General features: G+C 48.8%; 1 protein-coding gene across 2 annotated transcripts in view; it reads left to right on the top strand.

The window, feature by feature from the left end:
• The window catches only part of GNAO1 (G protein subunit alpha o1), a 146,888-nt gene that overhangs the window by 103,713 nt on the left and 16,489 nt on the right, over nt 1-26,686 (top strand). The window contains exons 5-7 of one of the 2 annotated variants that reach the window (XM_072872414.1): nt 17,518-17,646; nt 18,353-18,482; nt 26,510-26,663. In XM_072872414.1, the coding sequence (XP_072728515.1) occupies nt 17,518-17,646; nt 18,353-18,482; nt 26,510-26,663 (413 nt within the window). The remainder of the gene's footprint in view (nt 1-17,517; nt 17,647-18,352; nt 18,483-26,509; nt 26,664-26,686) is intronic. The other variant, XM_072872415.1, reaches the window with a different exon arrangement.

Raw genomic sequence — 26,686 nt, 5'->3', positions numbered from 1 at the left:
CCCCCCTCCTAATCCTCCTTTCCCCAAAAAAATCTCTCTGACATCTGTCTGAAGAGACCCAGGAGATAACACAGACTGCACTGCAAGGAGGAGCAGAGAAGTTACATAGGTAGTTGATTCCTCGGGGACAAAGACGTAGCAGTACCTGCTACCCCCCTGCCACTTTTCATTGCCATGTTGCATCGTAACAATGTTGTCTTTGGCCTGGGGATTAGTAAAATCTTGACATCTTGACTAAATAAATTGCTATTTAATGACCCACGATACCAATCAGGGCTGTCCCACTTTTGGCAAAGCTCCCATCCAAAGGGGTAGGAGTCAGGCAATAGTTCACATTGCCTGGAGGAGGGGACAATGCCAGAATCTGGGAACAATCTCTTCTCTTTTCACATTTTGCTTAGAGATGAGGAGCAGCCAACACCACTGATAACCACAGCACAGGGCGTTCACCCCAAAGGAAGCCTGCTGAACCGCAGTCTTGAACCCTGGATAATCTGTTCTCATCACCAACGGACAAATCCAACAGGAATTTTTTCCCTGCCTTGCGAAGGGCTGTGGGTGACAGATTCGGTGCAGAAAGATTTTACTTTTTTGGCTGAGTATTTGTGTATTTTTAGGCTGAAATGTCCTTACAAAACCAGCTGGAGCTGGCGGGCTGCCACCAAGGGTTGGGGTTGGGGTTTTTTTTTTTTGGTTCCCTTCAGTTTGTTTTTTCACTGCTACCACTACTGCTGCCTGCAGCCCCCCTCTCCCACCAGCTCTGCCTTTCAGCAGGCAGTGCTCATGCCCTGCAGCTCGCCCATCGCTGCAGTCTCCCACCTTTCACCCCAACTTCTTTCCCATGCTGGGAGACGGCAGTGCCAGGATGCAGTTCCACGGCCGGGGAGTCCAGGCTGTCCTGGGAACCCGCAGCCCCTGCTCCTCCTCTCCTGCAGAGCCAGGGAGCCCAAGCTTCCCTCTCCCTTTCTGCACCTTGCAGTTTGACGTACTGTGTGCCCCCAGCTCCACCGTCACAGCCTGCCCGGCAAGACAAACAGCATCACCCCTACGGAGTGAGGACAGGAGATGGGGTGTCTCCTACCAGCGAGGCTCTCGGGGCATCCTATTGCTGTTTGAAGCTCCTTAGGGAATCGGGTAGCTCTAGCAAGGCAGATGTCCCTCTGCATGGGCAATTCCTGCTTTATGCCAGCTAGTCAGCATCCAGCTCATCGCTCACCAGGGGCTGTGAGCCCTGTCCTCCCGCAGCGCATGTGGCCAGGCGGGGACCGGATGGCTGCTCTCAGCCTCGTGGCTCTGCAGTGTGTCTGCAGGCAAAGCTGTCAGGAGACCACCGTGCCGTGGCTCTTCTTCACACGACTGGCGTCAGGTCTGGCACCGTCTGCAATGCTGGGAGGCGAGCGCAGCGGTGGCGCATGGTTTCCTGATGTATTTGCTGTCCATTTGAAATCCTTGAATGGCAGGAACACGGGAATTTCTTTGTAGCCAGGCTCCAGGATGGAGCAAGCCGTCCTCCACTCGGGCCTGCAGGCACCAGTGGTGACGGTGTGACGGGGAGATGCTGCCCCACCCCCCACAGGTCCTATCCCAGAAATCATCCCTGTTTGGAAGGAAAAGTTGCAAAGGGACTTTGCTGCGGTCCGCGGAGCGCATGACTGTGTCAGAAGCTCTTGGGCAGAGCTGCCTGCCACTGGCCATGGGATGAAGAGCTCAGGGGGAGCCACTCCAGCCCAGGACAAGCACTGCCGGGCAGGGCAGATAAGCTCTGTGCACTCAGGATGCAGTTATCTCCCTTTCCCCCTCCTTCGTGTTTTCATGGCCACCAGCCTTTCCCTGACCCAGGTTTCTCAGCACGACGCTCCCCTCCCCTGACCGCAGGAGATGCGATTCCTCCGTCGGTCACCCCGTCCCCCATCCTGCCCCTGCTCAGGGGATGCGCAGTGCTGGGGTGGTGCGATTCATCAGGCCCCGTGGCACAAGAGAGCCCAAAACCCATTTGAGTGACTGCTAGAGGTGTGCAGCTGCTGCCATTCCCCCCTGCACTCTGGGGATCCAGCCCGTGCACACACACACACCCCCCTGCTAGAAGAGGGGGAGCAGTGCAGCATCCCAGCTCTCAGGTGTTTAAGGTTAGGAGTTAAATCCAAAACCAATCATAAGCTTAGCTAAAAAGCCCCCGTTTTTCAATATATATTAAGACAACCATTGGAAAATTGCTTTTATCTGCTGCTTCCTAAGCCCTCTGGCTTATACTTTAAAGCCTTTTGTCTGTGAACAGGAGAGCTGGAAACTCCTTTTTTATTTCCTTAAGCAAATATTCCATCTAATATCCAGCCTTGAGGGGCTGAGGCTTTAAGAGAGAACAAAAATGAAGGGAAAAAAAAAAAGAAATGTAGCAAACATTGTGACACTTGCCATAAAATCACAGGATTTGGCAATGATAGGGATGAAGCACCTGGAGCTGTGCCCACGAAGGGAGAGTGGCATGGCCCCGGTAGGAAGGCAGAGCTCCCTGGGGACCCCGAGAGCCCATGGTGCCCATCGGTCAGCAGGTTGTCTCGGTTCCGCAATGGGGACAATAAACATGCTCCTATTTATGAGACACCGACATTCACAGTGGCGAGAGCAGTGAAGGCAGCAGCAGAGCGAGGCAGGAACCTGTTGGGTTGGGCAGGCGGGCAGAGCATGGCAGGGGGTGTCAGGGTGAGCCCCGCAGGAGCGGAGTCCCAGCTCTCAGCTAAGACAGTCCTGCCGAAATCGGGATTCACCTGGTGGAGCCCCAGGCACTGATCATTTCACAGACTAATTGATGTAATATCTCTAATTAGCCCTGTAGCAAACACCACTTTGTTTCTTGCTTATCCAGGCCAAGAGCTGCGCCAATATTCAACCTCCAGCCATTGATTTCCTACTGCTTTTTAGGTGGGAAAGGGGGAAATACAGGGTTCCTTTCTCAATATAGAAGACGCAGCCAGGGCTCGGCAGCATGGGCACATGTTTGGGCACGGCCGGTGCCGTGCATATGGTGTGTACATGGGGTGCCTCGGAGGAGATCTGGCACTGGGGGTGTTTGGCCGCAGACAACGTGGCCGGGCGGGCAGGAAGGGCTGTGCTTTTCCTTGGGGTTTTCATCAGCAGCCCTGCGGAGAGCGGCAGGCACGGCTGCACCCCAGCCCGATGCCTCTGGCTCCGCAAAGTCAGCAGGAACAGTGGGGGGACATGTCACCCAGCTGTAGCCCGCTCTGGGGCTGGGTCAGTGCCAGGGATGGCCTTCCTGTCTCCTCCCTCTTTTGGAGACCTGACAAGGGGTTCGTACGTGTTTTTTCCCAACACACATGCTGATGAGATGATCATTGATTTGGGCAGGGGAACCAAAGGCAGACAAACATGACACCACTGCATTACTGCCTCATGTGCCACTCTCCTGTACAAGCCGGGCATGAGCCCAGCCAGCACAGTGAGCCAGATACACTTTGGGCTGATTTTTGACCTTTTCTTATTATTATCTTTTTTCTTTTTCTTTTTCTTTTTTCCCCTGCGACACACAGAGCTAGTGCTAGGTCCGTATCAGTTCGTTCATCTGTACCTTTTACACTGACTATCTATGAGAGTAAAAACAACACTGAGGCTGTCTATAAACTACTATTTCAGCTTCTTCAGATCTGTTCCTTGCCTTCAGACCACTGGCGTAACACACAGATCCAAACCTACAACTCCTATTTTGCCAGCCCCCATCAGAAAACCCTCTAATTTCCCGCATGCCTCTGACCTCCCCAGCAGCCCGTGCTCAGGCTCTCGGGGTAATTCTGCGTGGGCTGTTGTGGATGGGCACACACTCACTCTGCTCTGCGGGCGCAGGCTCTGGGCAGGGCTGCTTAGTTCGGTGGCGACAGCACAGTTCAGAGCAGAAGGAGGCTGGAGTACAGCAGAGCAAACGCCCGTCCTTGTGCCAAAATCCTCATGCTTACACCTTCCCCACCTCCTGTACATCTAAAGCATGTAAGTGCTTGAGTACCGGGAGAAGGCACCTCCTCCGAGGTCCCTGGGGGTTTCTTCTGGGGCTGAATTTATTTGGAAAAAAGAGGAGAAATGGTGCTGAGCCTGGATTTTAGGCAGCATCTTCTCCATGCTGCTGGGAGGGGAAGAGATACAGGGGAGAAAGAAACCAGGCACAAACCGCACCATGGAGCCACGCCAAGGAAGTGTCAGCTCGGGTTTTGGCACTTAGTCCAAGCCTTACTGGGGATTTATGATGCACTTTGCCTCGCTGTAACCCCTTCCCTGCTGGGCTACATTGAGCACCAGCATTGAAAAGAAATTCAGTGCTCCAAAACGGTGAGCCCAGACTATGAAACACCCCGCGAGCAGTCACTGTAGCTCTGAGGCTCTGACAGCACTTTTAATGGCATAAATCAGCATTTCCCAATCCCTCAGTATTGCTCTTGGTACGTAAGGTTTGACGATAGCGTAAGAACCATTTCCAAATCCTCGTTCAGGAAAATACCAACCAGTACATCCTACCGAGCAGTGTTAATGTAAGTTTAAACATTTTCAGTCAAACAGCTCCATGGTCTTGCAGTCCCCAACATGAGAAATATTGCACCAGGGAGCGTGCTGAACAGTGAGGCCACATCTGCAATGGGCAGAAATAGGAGAAAGAAAGAGAAAGGAGGCTGACACTAGCTAGCAGCTGCTGAGAGCTGGGAATTGGTAACTGGGTTCAAAATCTTTGCTTAAATTAAACTAACGTTGGAAGGAGCAACTATGCATTAAGAAATCCCGAGGAGTACCTCATTGAACAGAAATACGTAAGCAAAGAAATGACACAAATATAGAAGTTACAAATAAACTCAGGAAAAAAGGCTACACATTTCTACCCAGAAGCTCAACTACCTGTATCCTGCCAAGGGGACCACCCTTAAGGATGTAAGGGCCTCTTCCCCACCTATGATGAAGAGCTGCATCTCGTGACCCAAAGTCTCAACTGGCTCCCACCTGCATGCAGTGGTGGCAGTGCCAGTCCTGAAGGTGACAGAGGGGAGCTTTCAGCACAGGACACCCTGGGCATACCTCTGGGCAACCTCTTCCCACCTACGGCTGCTCTCTGGGCAGGGCTGGATGGGTTTCCCACTTACCTGTGCTTCCCAGCACCAGTGGAGCTTCCTTTGAAGTGGGGCACACAGGCAGGGCAGCGAGGCTCAATCCTGCTGTGTTCATTCAGACATCTGTGATCACTATGGGAGACTTAAGAGCATCTGCTTAAAATAGTTGGTAGTAAATAGAAAATGTGCTAAATGCACAGAGGTGACATGCATGACCTCTTTATCTTACCAAGAGTTTCTCTGACTTCTGTGCAGGCACCCATCTGAGTGTCTGAAAGAGCTGCCCAAACCCCTGCTCTGCCTGGTTTGGTCCATTCATCCTGCTTTTTATCTTCCCTTGCCCCAGAACAGAGGTACCATTGGAGGCCTGTAGGTTTTGCTTTGACCCTGCTGACTCCGCTTGATGTGTTGCTGCTTTCCACCAGCTTGACGAGAAATCTGGGTGTAGGATTAGCACTGCTACCCTGTCTGAAGTCGGAGCAAAGAGTATCGCAGAGTGGGACTCCCTGGCTCGTCAGGGCATCTCATGGTGACAGTGGGGAGCAACCAGCTTTGCTCCACAGGAAGGGAGAGCTGCTATATGGACGTATAGCCCACATCAACAGAGAAAATCTGAAGAAAAATTGGACAAAATCCAGTATCTGACTTTAAACATGCTACCTTGCATCCCCTGCCATGTGTTCCCATAGAGAGCCACATGACGCACCGTGGTTTCGACTGCAGTCCCCCAGCTGCTCCCTTCACACCGCAGTGTGGCACGTCACCCTGGCTCTCAGCCCGTGCATGGCGAGCCTGATGCCCTCTGGCATGTGGGAAATGATCCTGGGGAACGCTGGCTGCCCGCTCCCTGGCTCCTTCCTCCTCACTGCTCATCCTCCTTTTTCCTCACTTACACCTTAAATCTCATCAATCCGATCCTCAGCCCTAGGGACAAGTGGGTCATGCAGTGAGTGCGTGAAGAAGACCCAATGTGAACAACATTTATGGGTGTGCAAAGGCAAGGCTTAGCATGAGCAGCGGTGCAGATATGACCCAAAGCCATCCTGCAGCCTTCCCTGTATGGACATAAAGGGGCACTCCTGGGCTTCAGGGGGTTATTTTTATTTTCACTTTGCAATGGGAGCCAAAAAGCTCTTTATTTTGAGAGGCTTCAAACATTGATTGGATATGGCTGATCCTTCCATCAGCTGGTGCAGTGCCACCAGATGAATAAATCTTGCATGCATCTGTAATTACTGCTTAGCTTGTGTTTAAATGCAGCGTCATTGATCTGCAGAATTCATCAAAATCCATATAGGAATGCATGAAATTATATTGGACGGAGCAGAAAAGTACATGACAACATCCATTTTCAGCCTTCTTTGTTCACCAAAAAAAAAAAGCATTTATTTATCTCTATGCAAATTCTTGGGTTAACTTACGATTTAATCATCAATTGTAACACCATTTTATAGCCCGCTCTTTATGTAGGGATTATATTTCTTTCTTATAATAGGCCAGCAAATTTCTACCAGCGTTATAGTATCTGCCCCTACATGGGCAAAATCCCTCTTAAAAGCACAGAAGAATATTGCTTAAGGGTTATAAAACTCAGTATGGAAAGGTCTTGTGGTTAAAGCTCCCGACTGTGATTTAGGGACCCCAAACTGACTTCCAAGTGCCACCACGGACTTCCTGTCGTGTCCTCAGGCGAGTCGTCTATCCCCTTAGTACTTATATTCCTCCTAAAGCAAGTGTGATTAATAACAATTCCCTACTCCGGTGGGAGGTTGGGAGGACACATCAGTCATGCTTAGCAAGAGTTGAGGTGCTCCAGCAGCAGAGTGCGCAGAAACACGGGCTGGGCAAGGGTGATGGTTGTGCTAACCAGCCATCTGCTCGAGATGCTCTCCTCCCTTTCTGCAGCCAAGAGGAAGCTCAGCAAAAGCATTTATTGGCAATAAAGTCTGCATTGTCTGGAAGAACTGATATTTTCCAGACCTAATGCTGCTCTGGGCCAGCTCCATCCTCCCACTGGAAGTGAAATGCCTCTGGGTCGGTTCAGACTTCTCCCACCAAGCAGGCAGGGACTCCTGGTCCACCCACCTGGCTTACCGCACACCTTGGCCCGCGGCTCACTCCCAAGAGACGTGGTCACTGGCAGGTCCGTGGGCAGACAGAAGAGGCTGCTTCTGTCAGGGACGTGTCCGCAGGGCACATGGGCAGGTCTCTGCACAACCTCAAGTGCAGAGTAGCTGTGCCCAGCCCTCGTGGAGGAACGTGCCTTGGAGGTGGTGTCCTCAGCTCATCTCCCACAAAGCCACACCAGCTCTGTGGCCAGGCTGTCCCGTATGGAGTATCCCAAGCTGATTTTATCACGTACACATCACTGATGCATCTTCAGCTGAACACAGGGATCAGCCCACTCCTGCAGAGACCTGGAAGCAACCCAAACTGCTATTAGGTGGGCTGCAGGAGCCTAACCTTCCAGGGGTGGTTGTCTGGCGACAGGAGGCTACAATTACAGACCTCTCTGAGGTTGCTCATGCCCATAAGAGAGGCAGAAAGGAAAAGTGGGTGGTCAGCAGGACGTCTCGCCAGACCAGCTTGGCCCAGGTGACAGCCTTCCCTGGTGGGAACCATCGAGCTGTTTTGATACAGGGCAAACAAATCTCCTTCTAACTACGATTCGGCTAAATGTTTTCTAAAGGGATGAGGAACTCCATGAATTTTCCCTTACGTGTCTCTGCTTCTGGACCCAGCCTGGACTGAAACCAAAATGCTGCAATACCACAAGCAAAGCCATTCTTGGAGGAGCCTCAGCCTGACAGCTGCTGAGAAGGACCAGAAAGTCCATTTGCATAGCACAGACTTTACATGCCCTAGAGATCCACCTATGTCTGAGATAACTAAGACATTTTTAGCGTGGAGCCAAGGGTAAAATTTCCAGGTTTTGCTTTTGCTAGCTGTGGGTCATATCGGTCCACGGCAGAGCATTGGCTGGTTTTGGTACCCATGGTTTCTGGCAGAGATGCTTAAATGGGATTTGAAAGCAGAAATCCCTATAGCTTGCTAATAGGTCAGGAAAATGGACAGATGTGAAGATCCAGAAACATGATTCCCACTCCATCACCAGCAACCCGTCTTCCTCAGCACAGTAAGTGTATAAATGAGGCCTCTAATTGAAGTCAGCTCCCGACAGACCCACCCCACTCTTCGTAATTGTGCCGTCATCCAGCTATGGGCATCCTCTATCTACTTGATATGAGAGCACAGATCTCATTAACTAATGCTTTCCTTTGTAGCATTAGATCTAAATCCCTCACCAGTGCTATCCCTGCTGCAGACAGACACCTAGCACTACAAAAACACTGCAGCTATATCTATTTTTTTCCTTCCAGCTTAGAAATTGAGATGTTAATGCTACTTCCCCTACTGCCACAAGTGTGTAAATAGATGTCCTGGGGCTTTGTGCACACCCTGATGAATCTCCCTGGCCAGTGGCTGATCAAAAGGTTAAAGTCTGAGGGACTGGTTTCATCTGTGGTCACAGCTGTCTGCTTTCCAGGATTGGAGTAATTGGCTCACGAGATCGCCTTGGGGCCAAATCGAATCAGCCACCATGGGATGTAAGGAGTGCTGGGGCGAGCGAGCCTTCGTGCCTTTGTCGGCGTGCTCACTGGGGGGACTTGGCTGCGGTGGGCTGGGTTTGTTGATGTCTCGGCCCTGTTTTGGGTTTGTTGATGTCTCTCCCCTGTTTGGGCCGAGCCGCCGAGTGCCGCGCGGGTGAGCCAGCCGCCTCGCACGGACGTGCCAGGAGCTCCGCTGCAGCGCAGAGGCTGATCAGGGCTCCTTCCCAGAACAAGCCCTTCATTATCCCAAACTCCCTGCAGCTTATTTTTAGCCCCTCCTTTTCTTTCCTTTCTTTCTTCTTTTTTTTTTTACAGTATAGAAAGCCCTCAGCTCCACTGTCAGCAGGTTTATAACAACAGTTGTGGAGGGGAAAAAAAAAAGCATCAAACCCACTTACTCTGTTGCATAAAGGTTTAGGCACAGATCCTGCTCGCTTCCAGGGTGCTGAGTCCCACCATGCCTCATCCTTGCTCCAGCTCAGCTACTGTCCTTTGGAGCTGGTCATCAGAAGGAAGCGGAGGCTTACCTAAAGCAAGAGCTTAGACTGGAGCTGTTGAGCCTTCCTCTGCTTCAGCTGAAGTTCGATTCGTGCCTGCATCTGCCCTGGCGTGCAGAGGACACCTGCATGCAGGGCCACCGGGAGAGAAGACCTTGCACAGCCTGAGCCATGCGTCATCCCGGCGGGCTCGGATTTATGTAGCGCCGCTGGAAAGATCCATCCGGCCCCCGTAAAAATCTTTTGCTTATGAAAACAAAGGCGAGGGTGCCCAGTGGTCAGCGGCTCTGTGCTAAACAATTATTTCAGTCACAGAAGCTTTATGTAAACAGCAGTATTGCCCAGATGAGGACACTTCTAAAAGGGACTGCACCACTACTAGCAAACCATATTCACCAGATCTGCCCATGCAGCAGCTCCGAGGGGGCTGGCACTAAACTGTCTGGTTCTCCAAGTAACATCATATTAAGTGGCCATAAAGCAGATGGTTACATACAGAACAAGGCAGTTGTGGCTCCCTCCCTTTCCCCACCTCACATAGGATCCAGGAGATCAGGAAAACCCCTTCCTGGCGTGATGAAAGGCTCTGAAGAGCTTCCATGCAGGAATGTCCTGGGAGCAGAGCAGAGATGCTCTGCAGAGGATGTGTGGAGGACTACAGAGATGTCTACAGAGAAACAAGTGGGGAATAGGGCGGAGAGAGAGGACAGCTGTTCCCATACAATAATTAACAAAGTTAAACTCTGACATGGCAGTTCAAAAACCAGAAAGAGTCAGTTTTTCACAGACAGCATAGCTGAGCTGGGAAATTCTTTGCTGCGGATGTGGCTGTTAGAAGTTTACATTGCTTCAAAAAGCACCTAGACAAATTTCTGGAAGAAAAATCATTGAGGGGTAATAAATATAAAGATGTCACCCTTCTCTTTGAAACTCTATTATCCATATGAAGTATTGGAGGCTGGGAAAACTGTCTGAGTACTGCGTACTGGCCCTGTATTCGTACTCTTCTCTCAACATCTGCTCTTGGACACTCGTTAAGCTAGGTGGATCATTGATCTGATCCAGACACATTGTTTTTCTCTTTTGTAAGGGCTCCAATATGTAAAAAAAATCTTTATCATCCCCTCTTTCATACCATCCAATTTTCAAGTTTCATTGCAGAAAGATGAGCCCACATCTGCTTTCCCAGGGCGGCTCCAAAACCGTTTCTGAGTAGGTTGTTAGCGTTGGCTTTTCCACCTCTCCCCCAGCCAGAGCTGTCTGATCACAAACTCAAACTCTACCACAGTGTCCTTTTATTCCAGCAGTAACAAGACCGTGATATATTGCTGACCAAACCGCCACCCGTGAGCAAAGCCAGCCAGCAGCTTACGCCTGGAGACCCTTTATGTCCTGAAGCACCTTTGTTATATTCTGCTTATCCACATGCAATGCTAAAAATTATTCTGGATCCAGTCATGCCTTGGAAAACTGCAAGTCTAACTAGGACAGCTAAACTCCAACCTGCTTTTGTTCATTCCTCCTGCCTATCATTAGTATTAATACCAACTTGTCAAGCTGATCTTGATGTACAAGCCCTATACAGCCTGCTGCATGACTCCTTTTTTCTTTTCCATGGACGCATCTTGCGCTCAGCAAGGTCTGAGCAAACAGCCTGTGGCCCTGACCAGCAGCAGGGTCCTGCTTCAGTGCAGGGCAAAAAATATACATTTCAATGTAGCATCCCTCTTGTCGAGGTTTGGCACCATCCTTTAATAGCCGGGACCATCCTCCTCATTTCCCAGGGGAGAGCAGTGAAAACTCAGAGCATCCAGCAGTGTTCATTCAGGAACATAACCCCAGTAATCTCTGGGCCTGGTGACCATGACTCCTGCTGTTAGCAGCCTGCAAGAAGCAGGCACCAGAAGTGGCTTGTCACTGCTTGGATTTGGGGGAGGGAAGCTGGGGAGTGTCCATGCGGTATCTCATCTGGTTGGACGTGAGATGAGATTTATCATCAGGAGCAGCGGCAGGACAGCAGAGCCTGCCGTGCAGTTCATGTGATTCCCATCAAGGCAGGACTGGCTGAGCGGGGAACACAGCCAGAAACACAAAACATGTTGCCTAAGTCCAGGAGCAAATTCCCAAGACCTTCCTTCTCTGGGCTGGGCTCAGAAAATGCCAGATGATGCTCTTGCCCTCTTAGCTGAATTACTTATCCCATAGGGTCTCTTCTTCCTGCCTGCCATAACCCACCTGGAAGCGCCCAAGGAGCAGCACGTAACGCCTTCCAGCTTTAGTTAGGAGGACAAGAGGGCTCTGTGCATGCATGTGCACGTCGTGGTCCCTACCCTTAGGTGGGATTGATTTCTGAAGGGACACGATGCCACTGCTTGGCTACGTTTCAAGTCTTTGATGATTATTTAAGACACGTGTTGCATTACTGCTGTGTGTGCTGGATGAGTGCTGGGCTCTGAGAGTGGGCTGAGGGGGGCTTCCCCCTTTCCCTAAAATAATACAGCAGATACGGCTGGGCATGGCATCTGCAGGAAAAATGCTGCAGTGCCACAGCCTCTGGGTGTTTGCCCAGTGCCAGTTGCCCTGGGTAGCCATACCGAGCCGTATCACACCTTCGGGAAGCAGCGTCCACACGGTTTTTCTCTTCTGGTCAAAGATACTACGAGAGTTTACTATGCTGTTGTAGAGTCACTACTGACACTCCCTAAGCTCAGTGCTTATCCTCTGAATTCTTACTCTACAGTCACTAAATATTAAATGGGTTTAATGCTAAATATACATCGAGCTATTTGTTCATCAGTGAAAGAAAGGAAGAAGTTAGGGTACAAGCTAAGATTGGATACAGATAACAGACGTTCGCAATACCCATTTCCATCCATGAACTAGGAAGGAACACTCGGGTGGAGACATCTTCACATAAGCATCTAGAGTTAGATGAGATGACTCCTGCTTGTGACAACCTTGATTAAAAACTCAGCATTTGCCAGGGCACAATGTTGGAGCTGACCCTCGAGCGCCTCTATACATGGAGTAGAAAATAACCGAGCAGTGACTCAGCTGCGTCTGTTGACAAATGGGGATCTGCTTTTTCAATCAAATAAAATGCAAGCCAACAAAACGAGGCTGGGGTATCCCACGCACAGCCTTTCCTTCACGGAGGAGATGTGGACAGAGGCCAGGACCGGCAGGATGGAGGAGCAGCTGGGAAGATGCTGCTGCCTCCAGGCTTGCTCTCCTGAAGTTCCCACTCCCCTGTCTGCAAACCTGCCCCAGACCAAGACCCAAGCTGTGGCTGCCACTACACTGCCACTTCTCGAGCACTGAGGACGTGAGCTTGGCCTCGGCATGGTGTGAGCACCTCGGGTGTGGGCAGTGTGAGCTGGATGCTGCCTGCAAAAAGACTGCCAAGATGTCACCTTTGAGGCAAGAAAAACCCAGCAGATGTTTAACCATTTTATTGCCATTAACCTCAACAGACATGAATGTATGTCTGTGTAAGCCTTCCCACAGGTATCCAGCTCTGACCACAGCCAGCGACCTCAGCTACACTTCTTCATCCAAGAACGCAGCCAGTGGAGCCTTTGGCATAGGCAGTACAACCCTGGGAGAAGGTTCCCATGGTGGCAGAGTGCGTGGGGAGGGGTCCCTGTCCACACGCTGCACGTAGGCTGCTGCCACTGGCCTGTTCCCATGGGATAACTCGGACAACAGTCCTTTCTCCATGCAGTGTCTCCAGTATCAACGGTGATGCTACCACATGCTGTTGGAAACAGCAAATGAAGGTGCAAGAAGCTATATTTACTCCCTATTTTCAATATTACTGTGTGGAGATATTTAATATCAGATAGTCCTTATAGAGTGTCTGACTTTTGTAGCCTCAGTTCCATGAGTTCCTCTCCCTGTATTTGGGAAATGCCATTTCTTGTGCATTTTGCTTTTAGCAGCATAATATAGTCGGGCTTCACCTCCCTGAGCCCGATAAACCGAGTGACTCAGAAACCTGCAATCTGCTTCAAAACAAAGCATTTAAGATAAAAGATATAAGCAGTAATGGAGCTGCTCAGCTCAGGAGTATAAATGCTAGAGGGTTACTCATGTACTCAAAAACCTTCTAACCTTTCTTCAGCTTTTTTTAACCCCTGCAAGCCCTGGGCAAGGCAGGCTGCAAGTAAGAGCCGATGTGTCATTTCAGATATGCTTCCACTCCAGTGTGCAAACCCTGGAGCTGGGAAGTGGAAGGAGCTCTGATGCCGGCACCGTGCAACGAAGATGACGCAGAAGGGGAGAGCCAAGCACTCACTCCGCATCCTCCAAAGTGCTCTTATTTCTGCTGGTTAAACAGATGCCAGCTTCTGAGGGGATTATGTGTCATCAAGCCTGTTGACTGCGACAACTAATTATCTCCAGCAACAGTTTGTCCTTGAGATTTGCGGTTCAAAGGCCATACCAGGAGTGCTGTCATCCAGCACCATGTGTAGCAATTTGTCCCCAGTTGGGTTTCCCTGTTCCCAAAGAGGTGATACCCCCAACACATCCCACCCTCTGCCAGCTCAGGCTTGCACCTGGCAGACCAGCAGGTCCTTCCAGGCAGCATGGGCAGGGAGCACCAGTGCTCTGGTGAAGCCTCAGAGATACCTCCAGCAGGAACTGAGGAGAACAAGCAGCAGCTGAAATCAACTCAGCATCCAAGCAGCAGCCTGCCTGAGCTTCCCATTCCTGCAGCTGGATGTCAGCGTGGCAGCCATGCTGCGGCATGCTCCTCTGGCTGAGCTTCGTGGGGTGCACACGCCAACGGGGTCCAGCTCAGCTGCAACCAAGTCCAGGGGAAAAAAATATCTGCTGCAGCCTGAGATGGGAGAAATTCCAGGGGAGAGCAGCCAGAGGAGTAAACAGTTTTGGAATGCAGCCTTAAAACCAGCACTGAAAATATTGTATACCTTCACATAAATTGATGGCTGACCCCCATCGAGTCTACCAGGAACAGACAAAAAGCAGACCCTGAAAGAATTTAAGTCATTGAGAAACACATGGAGAATGATGGAAAAGACTAGAGGTGAGGAAAGAGATGAAGAGGGGAGTTAATAGAAAAGGCAAAGGGTATGTTGGCAAGCAGGTATTGGAGCTGGGGTGCCCAGCAGCTGGGCTGGGTGCATTAGCATGGGAGTGACCCTGAGGCACCAGGCTCAGGGAGCTCGGCTCACCTGAAGCCAGGACAAGCTGAGTATTGGGGATACTGAGTATTCCTCTGTCACAGCACCACTTAAGCACTGGGAAGCAGTGCCCTCACCCAGACAGATGCTAGAGACCCCCCCAGCCAAGGTTCCTATGGAGATATCCCAACTGGAATTGGAAGCTGTCAGGAAGGAGAGGGTGGATGGGGTGAATCCTGCTTGGCTTTCCTCCCTCTATCGCTATCATCCTGCCCCCTCGAGAGACTGGCAGGCTGCATCAGCTCCCCCAAAACTCTGATCCCCCAGAGTAACTAACTCGGGTGGAGCCAGACACATGAGGCTGCATCACCTCCATGGACAAGGACACGAAGGGAGCGAGGCTTTCCAAGCCTCAGAGCCAGGTTGCATGCAGGATCAGATCAAATCTGGAGCTAATTCGCTGTTAGGCAGCCCAGGGGAATGCTGTGTGGAAGAGCTGTAGGCTGTGCATGCTGGTAGCAAGAGTGAGAACCCCCTGAAGTCCCAGCACACGGCCTGGGGTTTAAAGGATGCTACTGTTCACAAGCAAATCATTGCAGGTTGAAGGCAGTAATTACAGTAACGCACTCCTCCATCACTGTGCTGCTGTGATGCCAAGTCCTTCGGCCAGTTTGCAGTAGATTTCTTCATTTGCTGTACTCCCAGCATTAAAGGAGGATCTCAAAGGCAAGAATAATTAATAGGGAATGTTAAATTGAAGAGAGTTTAATCACAGGGAAATACAGAAAATGAAGATGGAGGACATGATAAAGGTCTTCAGGGTACTGCCAAGAGCTGCAAGCAGGAAAGAAAATCCTTCCCTCTCTTACACCTCCACTTTTTACCATCACCTTGAAATATTCTGTTCCTGAGGACAGAGGAGAGCCTGGGTCTCTGAATAACAGCACTGCAGAGCTGCCTCGGTCTGCAGGGACATGTGAAGAAATGCAGCTGTCTCTTAAATAACAGGAGTTGACACCAGTTGTGAATAGATGAGTGATCGTGGCTTCAGCCATCACAGCAGAGGATCTGATTTCAAATGAAGCCCCATTCATCCATCCAGGGCCCATCATAAGGCTATTAAGGGAGCATCTGTCACAAAACCACAATGGCTTTAAATGCTTGAAAAAGGGCACAATAAAAATAAGCCTGCTTAGCTTATATACTTTTCTCTGGGTGACATGATTCTTGCAATTCTGTAGCAAAAATGAATGATAAAAATGATGGGTAGCCAAAATACATGATGCGAGTGGGGTGAGGTTTGTTTTTCACCTTAGTGTAGAGTTTGGTTGTCTGTCTGTTTTTCCAGGCTAGCAGGGTAGGCATGAAGGCCAGTGGCAATGAGTTTTCTCGGGTGGCAGAGTGCATGGCCCCGGCGCACTAGGCATCCTGCTCCAGAGGCCTGGCTCAGAGCACTCCCTCCAGGACACAGATGGAAAGCCTTTTCATGCTTTCTGATGTAGCAGGGAAAGCATCTCCAGCGGCAGGACAGGGCAGCGCATTCAGACCAAGCGGGATGTGCTTTGGCAAGGCACAGAGGGAAATGTGCTCACCACCAAGTCGGTGTGACCGCGTTACTCATCGGGACTAAACCCACACTCTATGTTAAAAAAAAAATATCACATTTAGCTATACTGAAAGTCAAGCTTAGATATCATGGCTATCTTATGTGAATGGTTTCAGCTCATACCTTCTTGCACACACCGGTAAACTCATACCATCCAGCGACAACAGTGTCTTTTCCTTACCTACAACTGCACAGCTCCTCTTACTGCCCTTTATTTTCTGCCAGCTGCATTGGGCAAAGCTGCCATCCTCTGGCTAAGACTTGAATTGGTAGCCTCCCATCCTGCCCCCAGCATGTCACCTCCTGCCCCACTCCCTCTTTGGGTGACATCCAGGCTGCCAGAAGCACAGAGATCCAAAGGGCAAGACCACTGCTCATGCACAGACCTGCTTTATTATATTCACAGTATATTGAAAGCATCTCATGCGCATTAGATTGATGCTCCTGGGGCTAGAGGTAGGCATTTATGCCCTGTAATGCACATCAGACACTCTTTAAGAGGAACTGGAGTGTCTGTGTGCACCTCAATGGTGGTGAGAAAGACTTTACTGTGTGATGCAGCTCTGTGTTTATAATTCATATTAAACTGTAATCCAACTTCCTCTTTTCTTTATAAATGATATTTAGTTGGGCTGAGTTGGTTTGAAAAATTGTCTTGAATGTGGATGAAAAAATGGATTGTGGTCATATGTGCACAGCTGTTCGGTTCCTCTACAAAAACATTTCACACTGAAAGACGGGACTTCCTACCCAAAGCCTATGGAGGCTTTGCCTATGTTCATAGATTTTAAGTCTACAGCAGAATAAGCGTAAATGTTTTAAAACTATCCAAGTGTTTTAGAAAGCTAAATCTGCCCTCTACCCCCCCAAAAAAACCCAATTTATACTCCCAGATTACCACCATGTGAGCGGGCCCCTGGATTTTGTCCAAGCGCTGCATCTCCCGCAATCACAGCCTTATGCTGGATTTCAGACTGAAGCAGTGACTCACTCGGACAGATTCATCTCCCTTAATTTGAGCTGACTGACGGCAAGGCATCTCGTCAGAGCAAGCTGCCCCGTCTCCCTCCCTTCCCAGCAGAGAGAGAGGCATCTCCCAAAGGTGACTTGACCTGTCTGTTCTGGGAGCGAGACCTATATGCTCCAACCTCTTATCTGAAAAGGCTGTGACGTTTTGAATAAAGCCTTGCAGAAAAGCATGTGTACAGCATCCAGCACAATGGACAGATTGGGACCTTCATCCCTCAGGGAGTAAAAATAGCAAGTAATATTAAAACTGTGTATTTTCACAGATTGCAATCAGGACTCACAACACATGCACACTTAATTTCCTGCTTTCCGTTCACTATCAGATTTTTTGCTTAGGTTAGTGGGGTTTGTTAACATTTCTTTTTCGCCACAATAGGATTTTTTTTTCCTTTAACTACAATACATTCAACCATGAAAAATGAGTTTGAAAAAGATTAATAGGAAGCTGAAGGATTCATGTGAGATTGACAAAGATTAATGTGTGTCTTATTCTTATCTGTTTTCTTTTTCTTTTCCTTCTTCTCTTAGCTACCTAGACAGCTTAGATCGAATTGGAGCTGCAGACTACCAGCCCACGGAGCAGGATATCCTCCGAACCAGGGTCAAAACAACTGGCATCGTAGAAACCCACTTCACATTCAAAAACCTCCACTTCAGGTTAGTCTAAAACTGCACAGTAAATTTTCAGGGCATCTATTTGTCACAGTGTTTGCCCACAGTTCCCAAAGGGGAAATTGTTAAACTGCTGGTTAACACACAGATGGCTCCCACTGCAGAGGACACAGCATTTTGGGGGGTCAGCAATATGCAGTGTTTGGCAATCTTGTCTTGAAAATCACTGCCTTTAAGCTAGGAGCTCACAGTACCTTCTTCTAACCCAAATGACACCTCTTTGTTGGGAGGTATAATATGAGATTGGCCCCAAGTCTGATCAAGCCTCATAAATGTAAAAATATTTGGCCAAATCTTTTCTCTAAACTGGGTCAGTCACATGTGGTTAACGCTATATATTGACCCTCATGATGCCAGCCAGTAGAGAGAAGAGGGCATGAAGACAGAAAGCCGCACACACAGTATTTAGAGCATATAAAACTCAAGAGCATGTGGTCTCCACCTCCTCAGACCCTTTGGGACCCAGCACACTGCTGAGGCTGTCCCACAAATCCCCACATCCCTAGCTGTAACTGCTCCTCCTGGTCCTCCTTGGCTCCAGGCTCTGGAGCAGACCCAGCCAGTGGTTAAAGACCTGTTGCTTCCTATTTGGAGCCTTCCAGGGACCATATAGTCAGAAAATGCCAAGACTGCTAAAGTTTCCTCATAACAAAGAAAGAGCGGGCACTGATGGTCCTCTCCTGTGCCATAGGCTCTTTGATGTCGGGGGCCAGCGGTCAGAACGCAAGAAGTGGATTCACTGCTTTGAGGATGTCACAGCGATCATCTTCTGTGTCGCGCTGAGTGGCTACGACCAGGTGCTCCATGAAGATGAAACCACGGTGAGTCTAACAGGGTCTTGGAGGCCCCGACACTTCTTTATGGGATACTGCGTAGCCAGCAACTGCTCAGACATCACCGAATGCTCACTGGGGTGCTACAGTAATGTGCTGCTGTTAGTCACTCCCCCTTGACTCTGAAATCCTGGGGAGTCCTCCTCTGCACTCTTCAAAATCAAGTCCTGCATGTCCAGGTAACGCTTCCTTGCACCGCTAAAGTCACAGTGTTTTATCTCTCCTTTCTAGCTGACCTGTGTGTTTTCAAAACGTGTTAAGGGGACCATATATCCGGAAAGAGAGGAGATATAGCTAGGTGGGCTTTTAAAACAAATGTAAGGAAGTGGTCACGCTGTGGTGCAGAGGTGCAGGACAGCCGTGCATGCCCGAGGCAGGCTCAGGCTAGGAGTATAACCTATTTCTTCAGGCTACAGAAATTCTTTTTCCTGAGTGAGACTGGAACTGTTTGATTCCTCAGGTAATTTGCTCTAGGAGAGCTTTTATGACTTCCCACTGTGACATTAGGCTCAAAATACCATCTGGAAATAAAGCTAGTGAGGAGCTGTGCGCTCCCTGGTATTAGAGTGCAATTAATACAAGTGAATTAAATACACAGAAAGAAGACTCATTACTGTCTTCTGGCCGTTCATTCAGTGTGGTGGGGATGCATGCTTTCTGGACTAACGATGACTGCGGCAAGCACCCAGTCTAAGCATTGAAAAGGAATTGGAGGCCATACTCAGACTTTGGTAATGATTTAATCTCTGCCCAGTCTGTGGCAGTATGGACAGCTCGCTCCTGCCAGCTGTGTCTCTCTGAGGGTCTTCATTTTCCTACTGGTAAAGATGTCAGGGTTGCAGAAAGCTGTTGATGAGGAAGGAATCGAGGGAAAGCTTGCTGTTAGGTATCAGTTGTCCCTTCCCAAAAAGGGTGGGGCTGTGGTTTCTAGCCTCTTCCAAGCCAGGTTTATGAGCTCTGGCAAACTGTTTGATCAAGTCACCTGGTTGTCTGGGTCGTATTGATGCCAGAATTCAGGGTGATATTAACATCACAACTGTGTCCCTCCAGACTGACTGAGACACCTTACACCCTCTCATGTCTGCTTATTTATAATCCTCAGTTGTCACCTCCCTCTGACCCTGTCCCTGATATGCTCAAGGATGCTCAGTCCTGTAGGATTTACTGGGAAGGAACCAAAATCTCCTGAAGTGATTTGAAAAACTCAGCCATTAGCTCAATGCCATAGAGCTCTGCAGCTGAACAGGGGAAACGCACCCAGGAGATAAAGAAGAATATGCAGGGAGAGGGCAGACCCAGGGGGCAGGGAGCAAAGCTGTGATCTGAGCAGAGAGCAAGGTGCTCTGTAGGTATAACTTGGGCTGTGACACCCAAACTGTGAAGCCAAAGGCAGCCTTTAATACAGGTCACCTTTGGGCACCAGTCTACACAAGGCAGAGCCTGTGATTCAAAGCCACAGAGCACAAAATGGAAGGGCTTGAACGCCAATGCCACTTTTTAAATGTCAGCCTTAACTCAGCTCTTCTGAGATGGAGGTTACAGCCTCTCTCCTGGGGATGCTGTGCTCTGCCAGTGACTGTCCATCACCCAGTACCACCCCAGTGATGAGCAGGGTGCCAGCTCAGCCTCCCCCCTGAAGTGCACCGCTGCAGAAACCGGGATTTGTGCAGCTCCAACTTTGCTCTTGCATCCGGAAAGCAGGCTTGCCTGCTTTCCGGATGCAAGAGCAAAGTTGGAGCTGCACTCCGGCGCAGCGCTGACATTTGCTTGCTATTTCAATCCCTTTTCACAAAGCGTTTCTGGGGGTACTGAGCAACAGGAGGGCAGAGGCAGCTGCTGTTCATTTACACATTGGGTATAAACAGGGAAAGGATTCAGCATCACCACCACTGCGCCTGCAGAATGCCCCCACCTAACCCAAATAAACAACCCTGAGCAAGGTCGATGCAAATAGGAAAAAATGACGGTGTCGGATCTTGTCTGCCCTGTTATGCCCCCAGCACAAATGGCAGGTGGAAACCGCAGCGCCCACAGACTCAGTCCTCTCCCAGCTGAACCCCCAAGCACTCAGTCTCCTCCCTGCTAACGTGGTTCCTCTCCAAAAACTCAGCAGTAAAAGCAGCATCTCTTCAGTCAGCTGATTTGCCGCCTGTCTGCATCCGTCACATCTGCTGCCTTTAATGACGTAAATCAGCTTTTATTGCTTCTCACTTAGAAAACACAAAGAGGAGGCAGCTGAGAGAGTGAGCTGGATGCTGCTCCTCCATCTTCATTTTCTATAGAGATGCTTACTACGGTCCAGGCACTTCCAGCTGTATTAAGCTACTGAAGGTTTGGGGGCTGTACAGATGTCTCTGTGAATATGAAAAGACTTGTAGAGCTTTCATTGCTGGCGTGGAGCCATGAAAGGGAAAGAGCCCTACTGCATCCCAGGTGCCCAAAAAAACGCTTGCAGAGCCAGTGCATGGAGAGAACAGCTTTTCCTCGTGTGCTTGGCACCCTGTTGACAACAATCACAGGATTTCACAGGGTCTTTTTGCAGTTCTCTAAGTCAAACCGCACTTCAGGTGGATTAAACTGCAGTTCAGATAAAGTCAGCCTAACATGGAGCAGGGGCTCGCCTTGTTAAGCTCAATTAGTGCGAGAGCGTTGGGACCAGTGTAGTTGTAGGGTCAGCTTGTCTCACTGAAAGAAGCTCACGGAAAACAGGTTTACTTGAATGCTTTCAAATGAGATCGAGCAAAGAGCTGGCTAAACAAGGCTGGGTGAAATGCCCCCTGACCTGCCCCTGCCCTTAAAATTAAAGCACAGCTCTACACTTGTAAAGTTTTTTTGTGGTTTATTGCGCTTTTTGTTTTAAAAGACTGAGCACCCATCCTCCTGCAGCAGCTAATAAAGGACTGTTGTGTGCAAAGCCATCACTCCCTAAGACCAGGTAGTCTTTTGTAAGGGATATATTTTCTCTCCAATTCCCTGCCACAAAGAGCAATGCAGCGGGAGTTAAGGAAAGCAAGTACTTCTCTATGTCCAGATCAGAAAGACATAAATAAAATAACTTTCTGCATCTGTGATTTCTAGACCCATACACCCATAAAGACCACGCTTTGCATAGAAAGCCCTGGTTAGCACTGGTGCTGTTGAATCCAGCCTCTCCCATTGCCCCAGACACCTTCTTACGCCGCTGTTGGCAGATCTAAATTGCTTCCCTGCGTGCCCGGCTCCCAGGGGAGAGGAACAAACCTACAGGGCAATTCAAGCAGTGCCATGGTTGCCAGCCACAGCCCACAGCTAGAGCTCACAAGGCAAAATTACATCCTCTGCCCAGCCCGTCCAATTCACAAGACACCGTCTTCAAGGTATTACACCTGCCTCTGCGTCTGCCTTTACTGAGTCCATCACAAGGAGTTGCAGAGCTCTCTACTGTATTTGTACACAGTGGGAACATCCTGTTTTAACTGACTGAACAACTCCATGGTTTATGTCTTTGCGTAATGAGGCTATTTTGTCTCATTTGTGACTTATCTTTGTGTTTCATAAGCTGAGGTTACAGGAAGAAAAGCCTCAGATCTGTAACCTGGGAGGAGAGAGGGACAGCAGTCATATTAATTGGTAAAACTGGAGAAGACGATTAACAAAGGTAGATTTGCATTGTTCCTTCTAAATGCAATTCCTAATGGAATTTAAAAAAAGACAGCAATGGCATGGGAACTATTGTGGGAACTGAGACTATCCTCTGTGGTTTTTTCCTCGCAAATTCAAAGGAGTCATGGCAAGAGAGGGAGATGTTCATGCTGCATATTGCCGCCTCTGAAATGAAGATATTTAGGTAATCCATATCTAGCCAAGACATGCGAGTATTGTTCGTGTCCCCATTGCTGAGCATGGGATGGGTTGAAGGCGCTGTCCTGGTGACCCTTGGTGTGCATTAGTGTTGGCCTCTTGGTTTGTGTTTCATTGCATGACCTGGTTAGCATGCTGTCGTTGGGCAAGGAAAATTGAATTGCAGCGCTCAGAAATTGCCTTAGGAGTGACAAAGCAAGTGGAAGTGGCTTGGGCACCTTAGGAAATACAAGCAGGAGGGGGAATATGGAGTTTCTGTGCTTAGGATAACCATCAGTGTCCTTATAGTTAGCATGACAGTTAGCACTTAATCACCAAGAAAAACAAAAAAGATTGAATCGACTGTGTGTTGCAGAAATAACCAGGTCTCCTGCCATGCTCTGGTGAAAAAAAGATGGGGTTTATGAGTGTGTTTCTGCCTGGGCAGAGTCTTGACCGCAGCATCCTTTCTCCCTCACACTCATTAGAAAGCTCCTTGCCCTTCACATCAGTGATGGGAACACAGTTGTGCAAAGACATCTGAACTCAGCTATAAGCAGTTCTGTCTCTTGTCCTGCACAGGAAAAGTTAACTGGACTTTTAATTTGTATGGGCGAGTGGTTATTCCACTGTAATGTGGCTGGTGGGGCTGCTTTCTTTGTTGGGGTGTAAAGCATTTGAAGGTGTAAGGATTTAAAATACTGATTTTGAAATAAGAAGTGACATTGAGAAGCCAATGTTTCAAGAGCCCTTCCCTTAATGATAGACCCAACATAAAGTAGGAAAAAGCGGCAAAATGGGTCCAAAAGCAGGTGAAGTAATTTATATCACTTCATATAAAAGTATGAGAAGTGTGATCTTTAATGCCTCCTAGCAGAGCGGGAGCGTCTGCCCCATTACAGCAGCACGGGTGCTCCTGAGGGGGCCCTGGGAAAGCTTTAAGGGACTAAAAGGGTCTTTCACTATGGATTTACTGGTAGAAGGGGGATTATTTGGGGCCTTAACTTCTCACTCCTCCTTTAGCAGCAGCCTGTCCTTTTACATGTGGTACCCGGAGACTGCCTCCCCATCCTCACATCTCAGCCAAGGCCTGCCTGAGCTGTTGGAGGTCTCCTACAAACATCTATTGAACTAAAACAGTTGGGAAGGGAAAGGAGAGGGAGACAGCGAGGCATTCCCAGTGTTAGCTGGCATCGGGACAGCTTGCGTCCATGTGTGGGCTCCCGGGAGCCCTCCTGGGATGTGACAGCATTTCCCACGTGGCACCAAGGTGCTGCAACAGGAGCATCCGTACCTGCTCATGGGGATATTGCTCTGCACTTTGCCACGCATGGAAAGCAGTTCCTTGCTTTTGAATAATGTCTTGTTCTCTTTAGTGATGGGGAAGGAAAAGGTGGATTTTAAGATCAGAACCTTTCCCAGGTAAATAAGAAGGAGTGGGCAGAGCGGTGGTTATATTTACTCAGCTAACCGGCAGAGCTGGGGGAAAAAGCGACATGTAGAGACCAGAAAGCCGGGTCAGGCAGCCTGAGGAAGCTTTGAAACTTGTTTCTGGAATTTGAAAGGAATAGAGGATTTTTATTGTAACTCTCATTTTCTACAGGGACGTATTGGTTTGTGCTGTGTGTATATTCTGGTTACAACTGGACGCTAAGAGTCACTGTTTCTTGGGAAAACACTCTCATTTCCTAACAGGTATTAACGCAAATTAATCAAACCATATAAGCAAAGCAGAAGGATTTCTGTAGGATTCTTATGTAGTCTTGCTACTGTAGGAAAGTCAGCTTCACCTAGCTGCAAAGCCCAGCTCAGGTGAAGTCCTCAGCTTCTTTTTCTTAACCAGAGCTGATGTCACCCATCGTGCTTCCCGTGCCACCAGGCGCAGTTGCACACTGCTGCTCCCCGCCGGGGCTGCGCAGCGTGGTACGGGGCTGGCGCGGTGCAGCGCGGTAAGTACGGTGACCTCCAGGCTAATGGCTGCTGCAGGTGAGGTATTGGTTTAACCCATGAGCAGCGTTCATGTGTTTCTCCATGCTTTTATTTCAAATCAGCAAGGGTGATAAAAATGTCATTAAAAGTGTTCTGTGAGGGACCCTGCTTAAAAAACAGTAATTGTATTTGCTTTCTCTTCCCCTAACTGCCCTCCGCTTTCTTCTCTCCTCCCAAAGGCTTTGGGTAGCCAAGGATCTCCTGTACAAAACCTTTGCAGGTTTCTACATGGTTACAATTTTGACACCACAAATAGCAAAGAGGAGCTTTGCTCTGGAGCTCCTATACCAGCCAGTACAAACTGGGTTAGCAAAAAGCAGCACACAGACACAGGATGATCCAGATAAGTGAACATCTTGCAACTGAGACCCAATAAGTAAATGCATTTTTACATTTGTACATGATTGCGTCTTCCCCGTGTGTCGGTACAATGCACGGTGGGGAGATGCTTGGTCATTTCAGGTCTGGTAGCAAAGCGTGTGGTGTACGGTACAGCAAATCGCGCGCGTCCTGTTTCACTCTGGGCCGGATCGGATGTTTCCTTCATATACAGAGCCACTGTTATCTAAATAGAACATTCAGCAGCAGCTAAAGTATGTCAATGAAAAGGAAAGCGTTAATCAATAAAGTGCTGGGCTCAATTATGCTGCTAGCGCGGGCATGAAATGGAGCAGGAGAGGGGTGAAAGCCCCCAGCTGTCTCCTGCACCACTCCGAATTTCCAAATCCGGGGGGGACACGCTGCACCCGCCCCAAAAGACCCTCTGGCAACGAGACCATGCAGCCCTGTTCTCTCTAGCGTATCTCCTGTGGTTGCTGTAACCAGGCTCGTATGTGCACTAGCGGGTTTGGGGAGTGCTGTCCCAAGGAGATGCCGCTGGGAAAAGCCGAGGAGCCGGTCTGGTCTGTACCATGCTTTGCCTTTGATAACCCCCTGACTCTTGGGTGTGCTTCGTCCTCACCGCGCCTGCTCTCTCCGCTACCCGGCTCCCGGCTGAGAGATGGCCACGCGACCGGCGTGCACACTCCGGCGTCGGCCTCGCGCGCCAAACGTCGCCAGCCTCAGCACCTTCACAGCTTTTCCTCGGCCGTCTGACCTTATCTAGCCAAACAAAGGCCAAAAAATGAGCATTTGAGAGACCAACCAAATTTGGCAGGTATGAAGCTTCTCTTGAACCGAGAAAAAAAAAAAAACAAACAAAAGAAAGACCGAGTTGAGAGTTGAAAGCAGCAGGGAACATGACACTTGGTTGACTTTGCCGTGAGCTCTTTCCACCACCATAAAACCATGTGGCGGACTTTGCAACTCTCTTAACTGGTCTATTGCTTTCATTCCTCTTATCTCTCTCCTTTCCTGTGTCATTTTTTGCATGACCTAGAACCAAAACACTGACTTCTCACTGTGCATGCATTTGAACGTTTGGCTCTTCTGCTGGCGTGTAGCTAATGTTCTTCTAGAGGCATCAGCTAACATCAGTGGTAGCTGCCTGATTTCTAGTCTGGTTATTCTTAGGTGCCCTTTGCTACGTTTTTGCTTTTTATACTATTTCCTCTTCCTTTTTCACTTTTTTTTCCTCTCTTGCTGTTGAGCCACTTCCAAGAGAACTAAAAAAAAATTAAAAAAATTAAAAGCCCAACAACAGACAACAATACTAAACAAAATAACAAAACCAGGCAAAGGTCACGGCAAGGTCATTTCCAAAATTATGTCACCTTGATGTCTGCTTCCAACTCTAGATTAATTCAAGGATCTACCAGTCCTTGGTTAATGTATCCAACCAGTTGTGTGCCACACACACTCGAGAAAGTAAAAAAAAAATTTTAAAAAGTAATGAAAACGTTTTAGAAAATCTGCATGAGCTGCACCGACACATAAATCTGATCAAAGGGCAAAAGTAACTCCCCATCCATGCATGGTGCATGATGATTTCTGTGAGCTGGGATCCTGTAAATTATACGCTATGCAAAATCAAAACAGCTCTGTATAGTTAAATGCCCTTAAGTTACTAACTGTATGTCAAATGTTATAGGGATTGCATCTGTGTATGTATACGTTCAGTTGTATGTATACATAAATTTATTATGTATATTGTAGCTTTTCTTTTTTTTTGTTTTCCTCCTTAATTTAGTTGTTTTAGATTTCCTTACATGTTGAACATCCCCGAGTCGCTGTCTTTGGCCTGATGTGATCTCTCCTTTCTGTTGCAGAACCGCATGCATGAATCACTGAAGCTTTTTGACAGCATCTGCAACAACAAATGGTTCACAGATACGTCTATCATCCTCTTTCTAAACAAGAAGGACATATTTGAGGAGAAAATTAAGAAATCTCCACTAACTATCTGCTTTCCTGAGTATACAGGTAATGAGAAAGCTGGCTGTACA

This window comes from Ciconia boyciana, chromosome 9 (assembly GCF_034638445.1).
Source record: "Ciconia boyciana chromosome 9, ASM3463844v1, whole genome shotgun sequence".
Lineage (NCBI taxonomy): Eukaryota > Metazoa > Chordata > Aves > Ciconiiformes > Ciconiidae > Ciconia > Ciconia boyciana.
The sequence above is the reverse complement of the archived record's forward strand: the minus strand, read 5'-3'. Positions and strand labels throughout refer to the sequence as shown.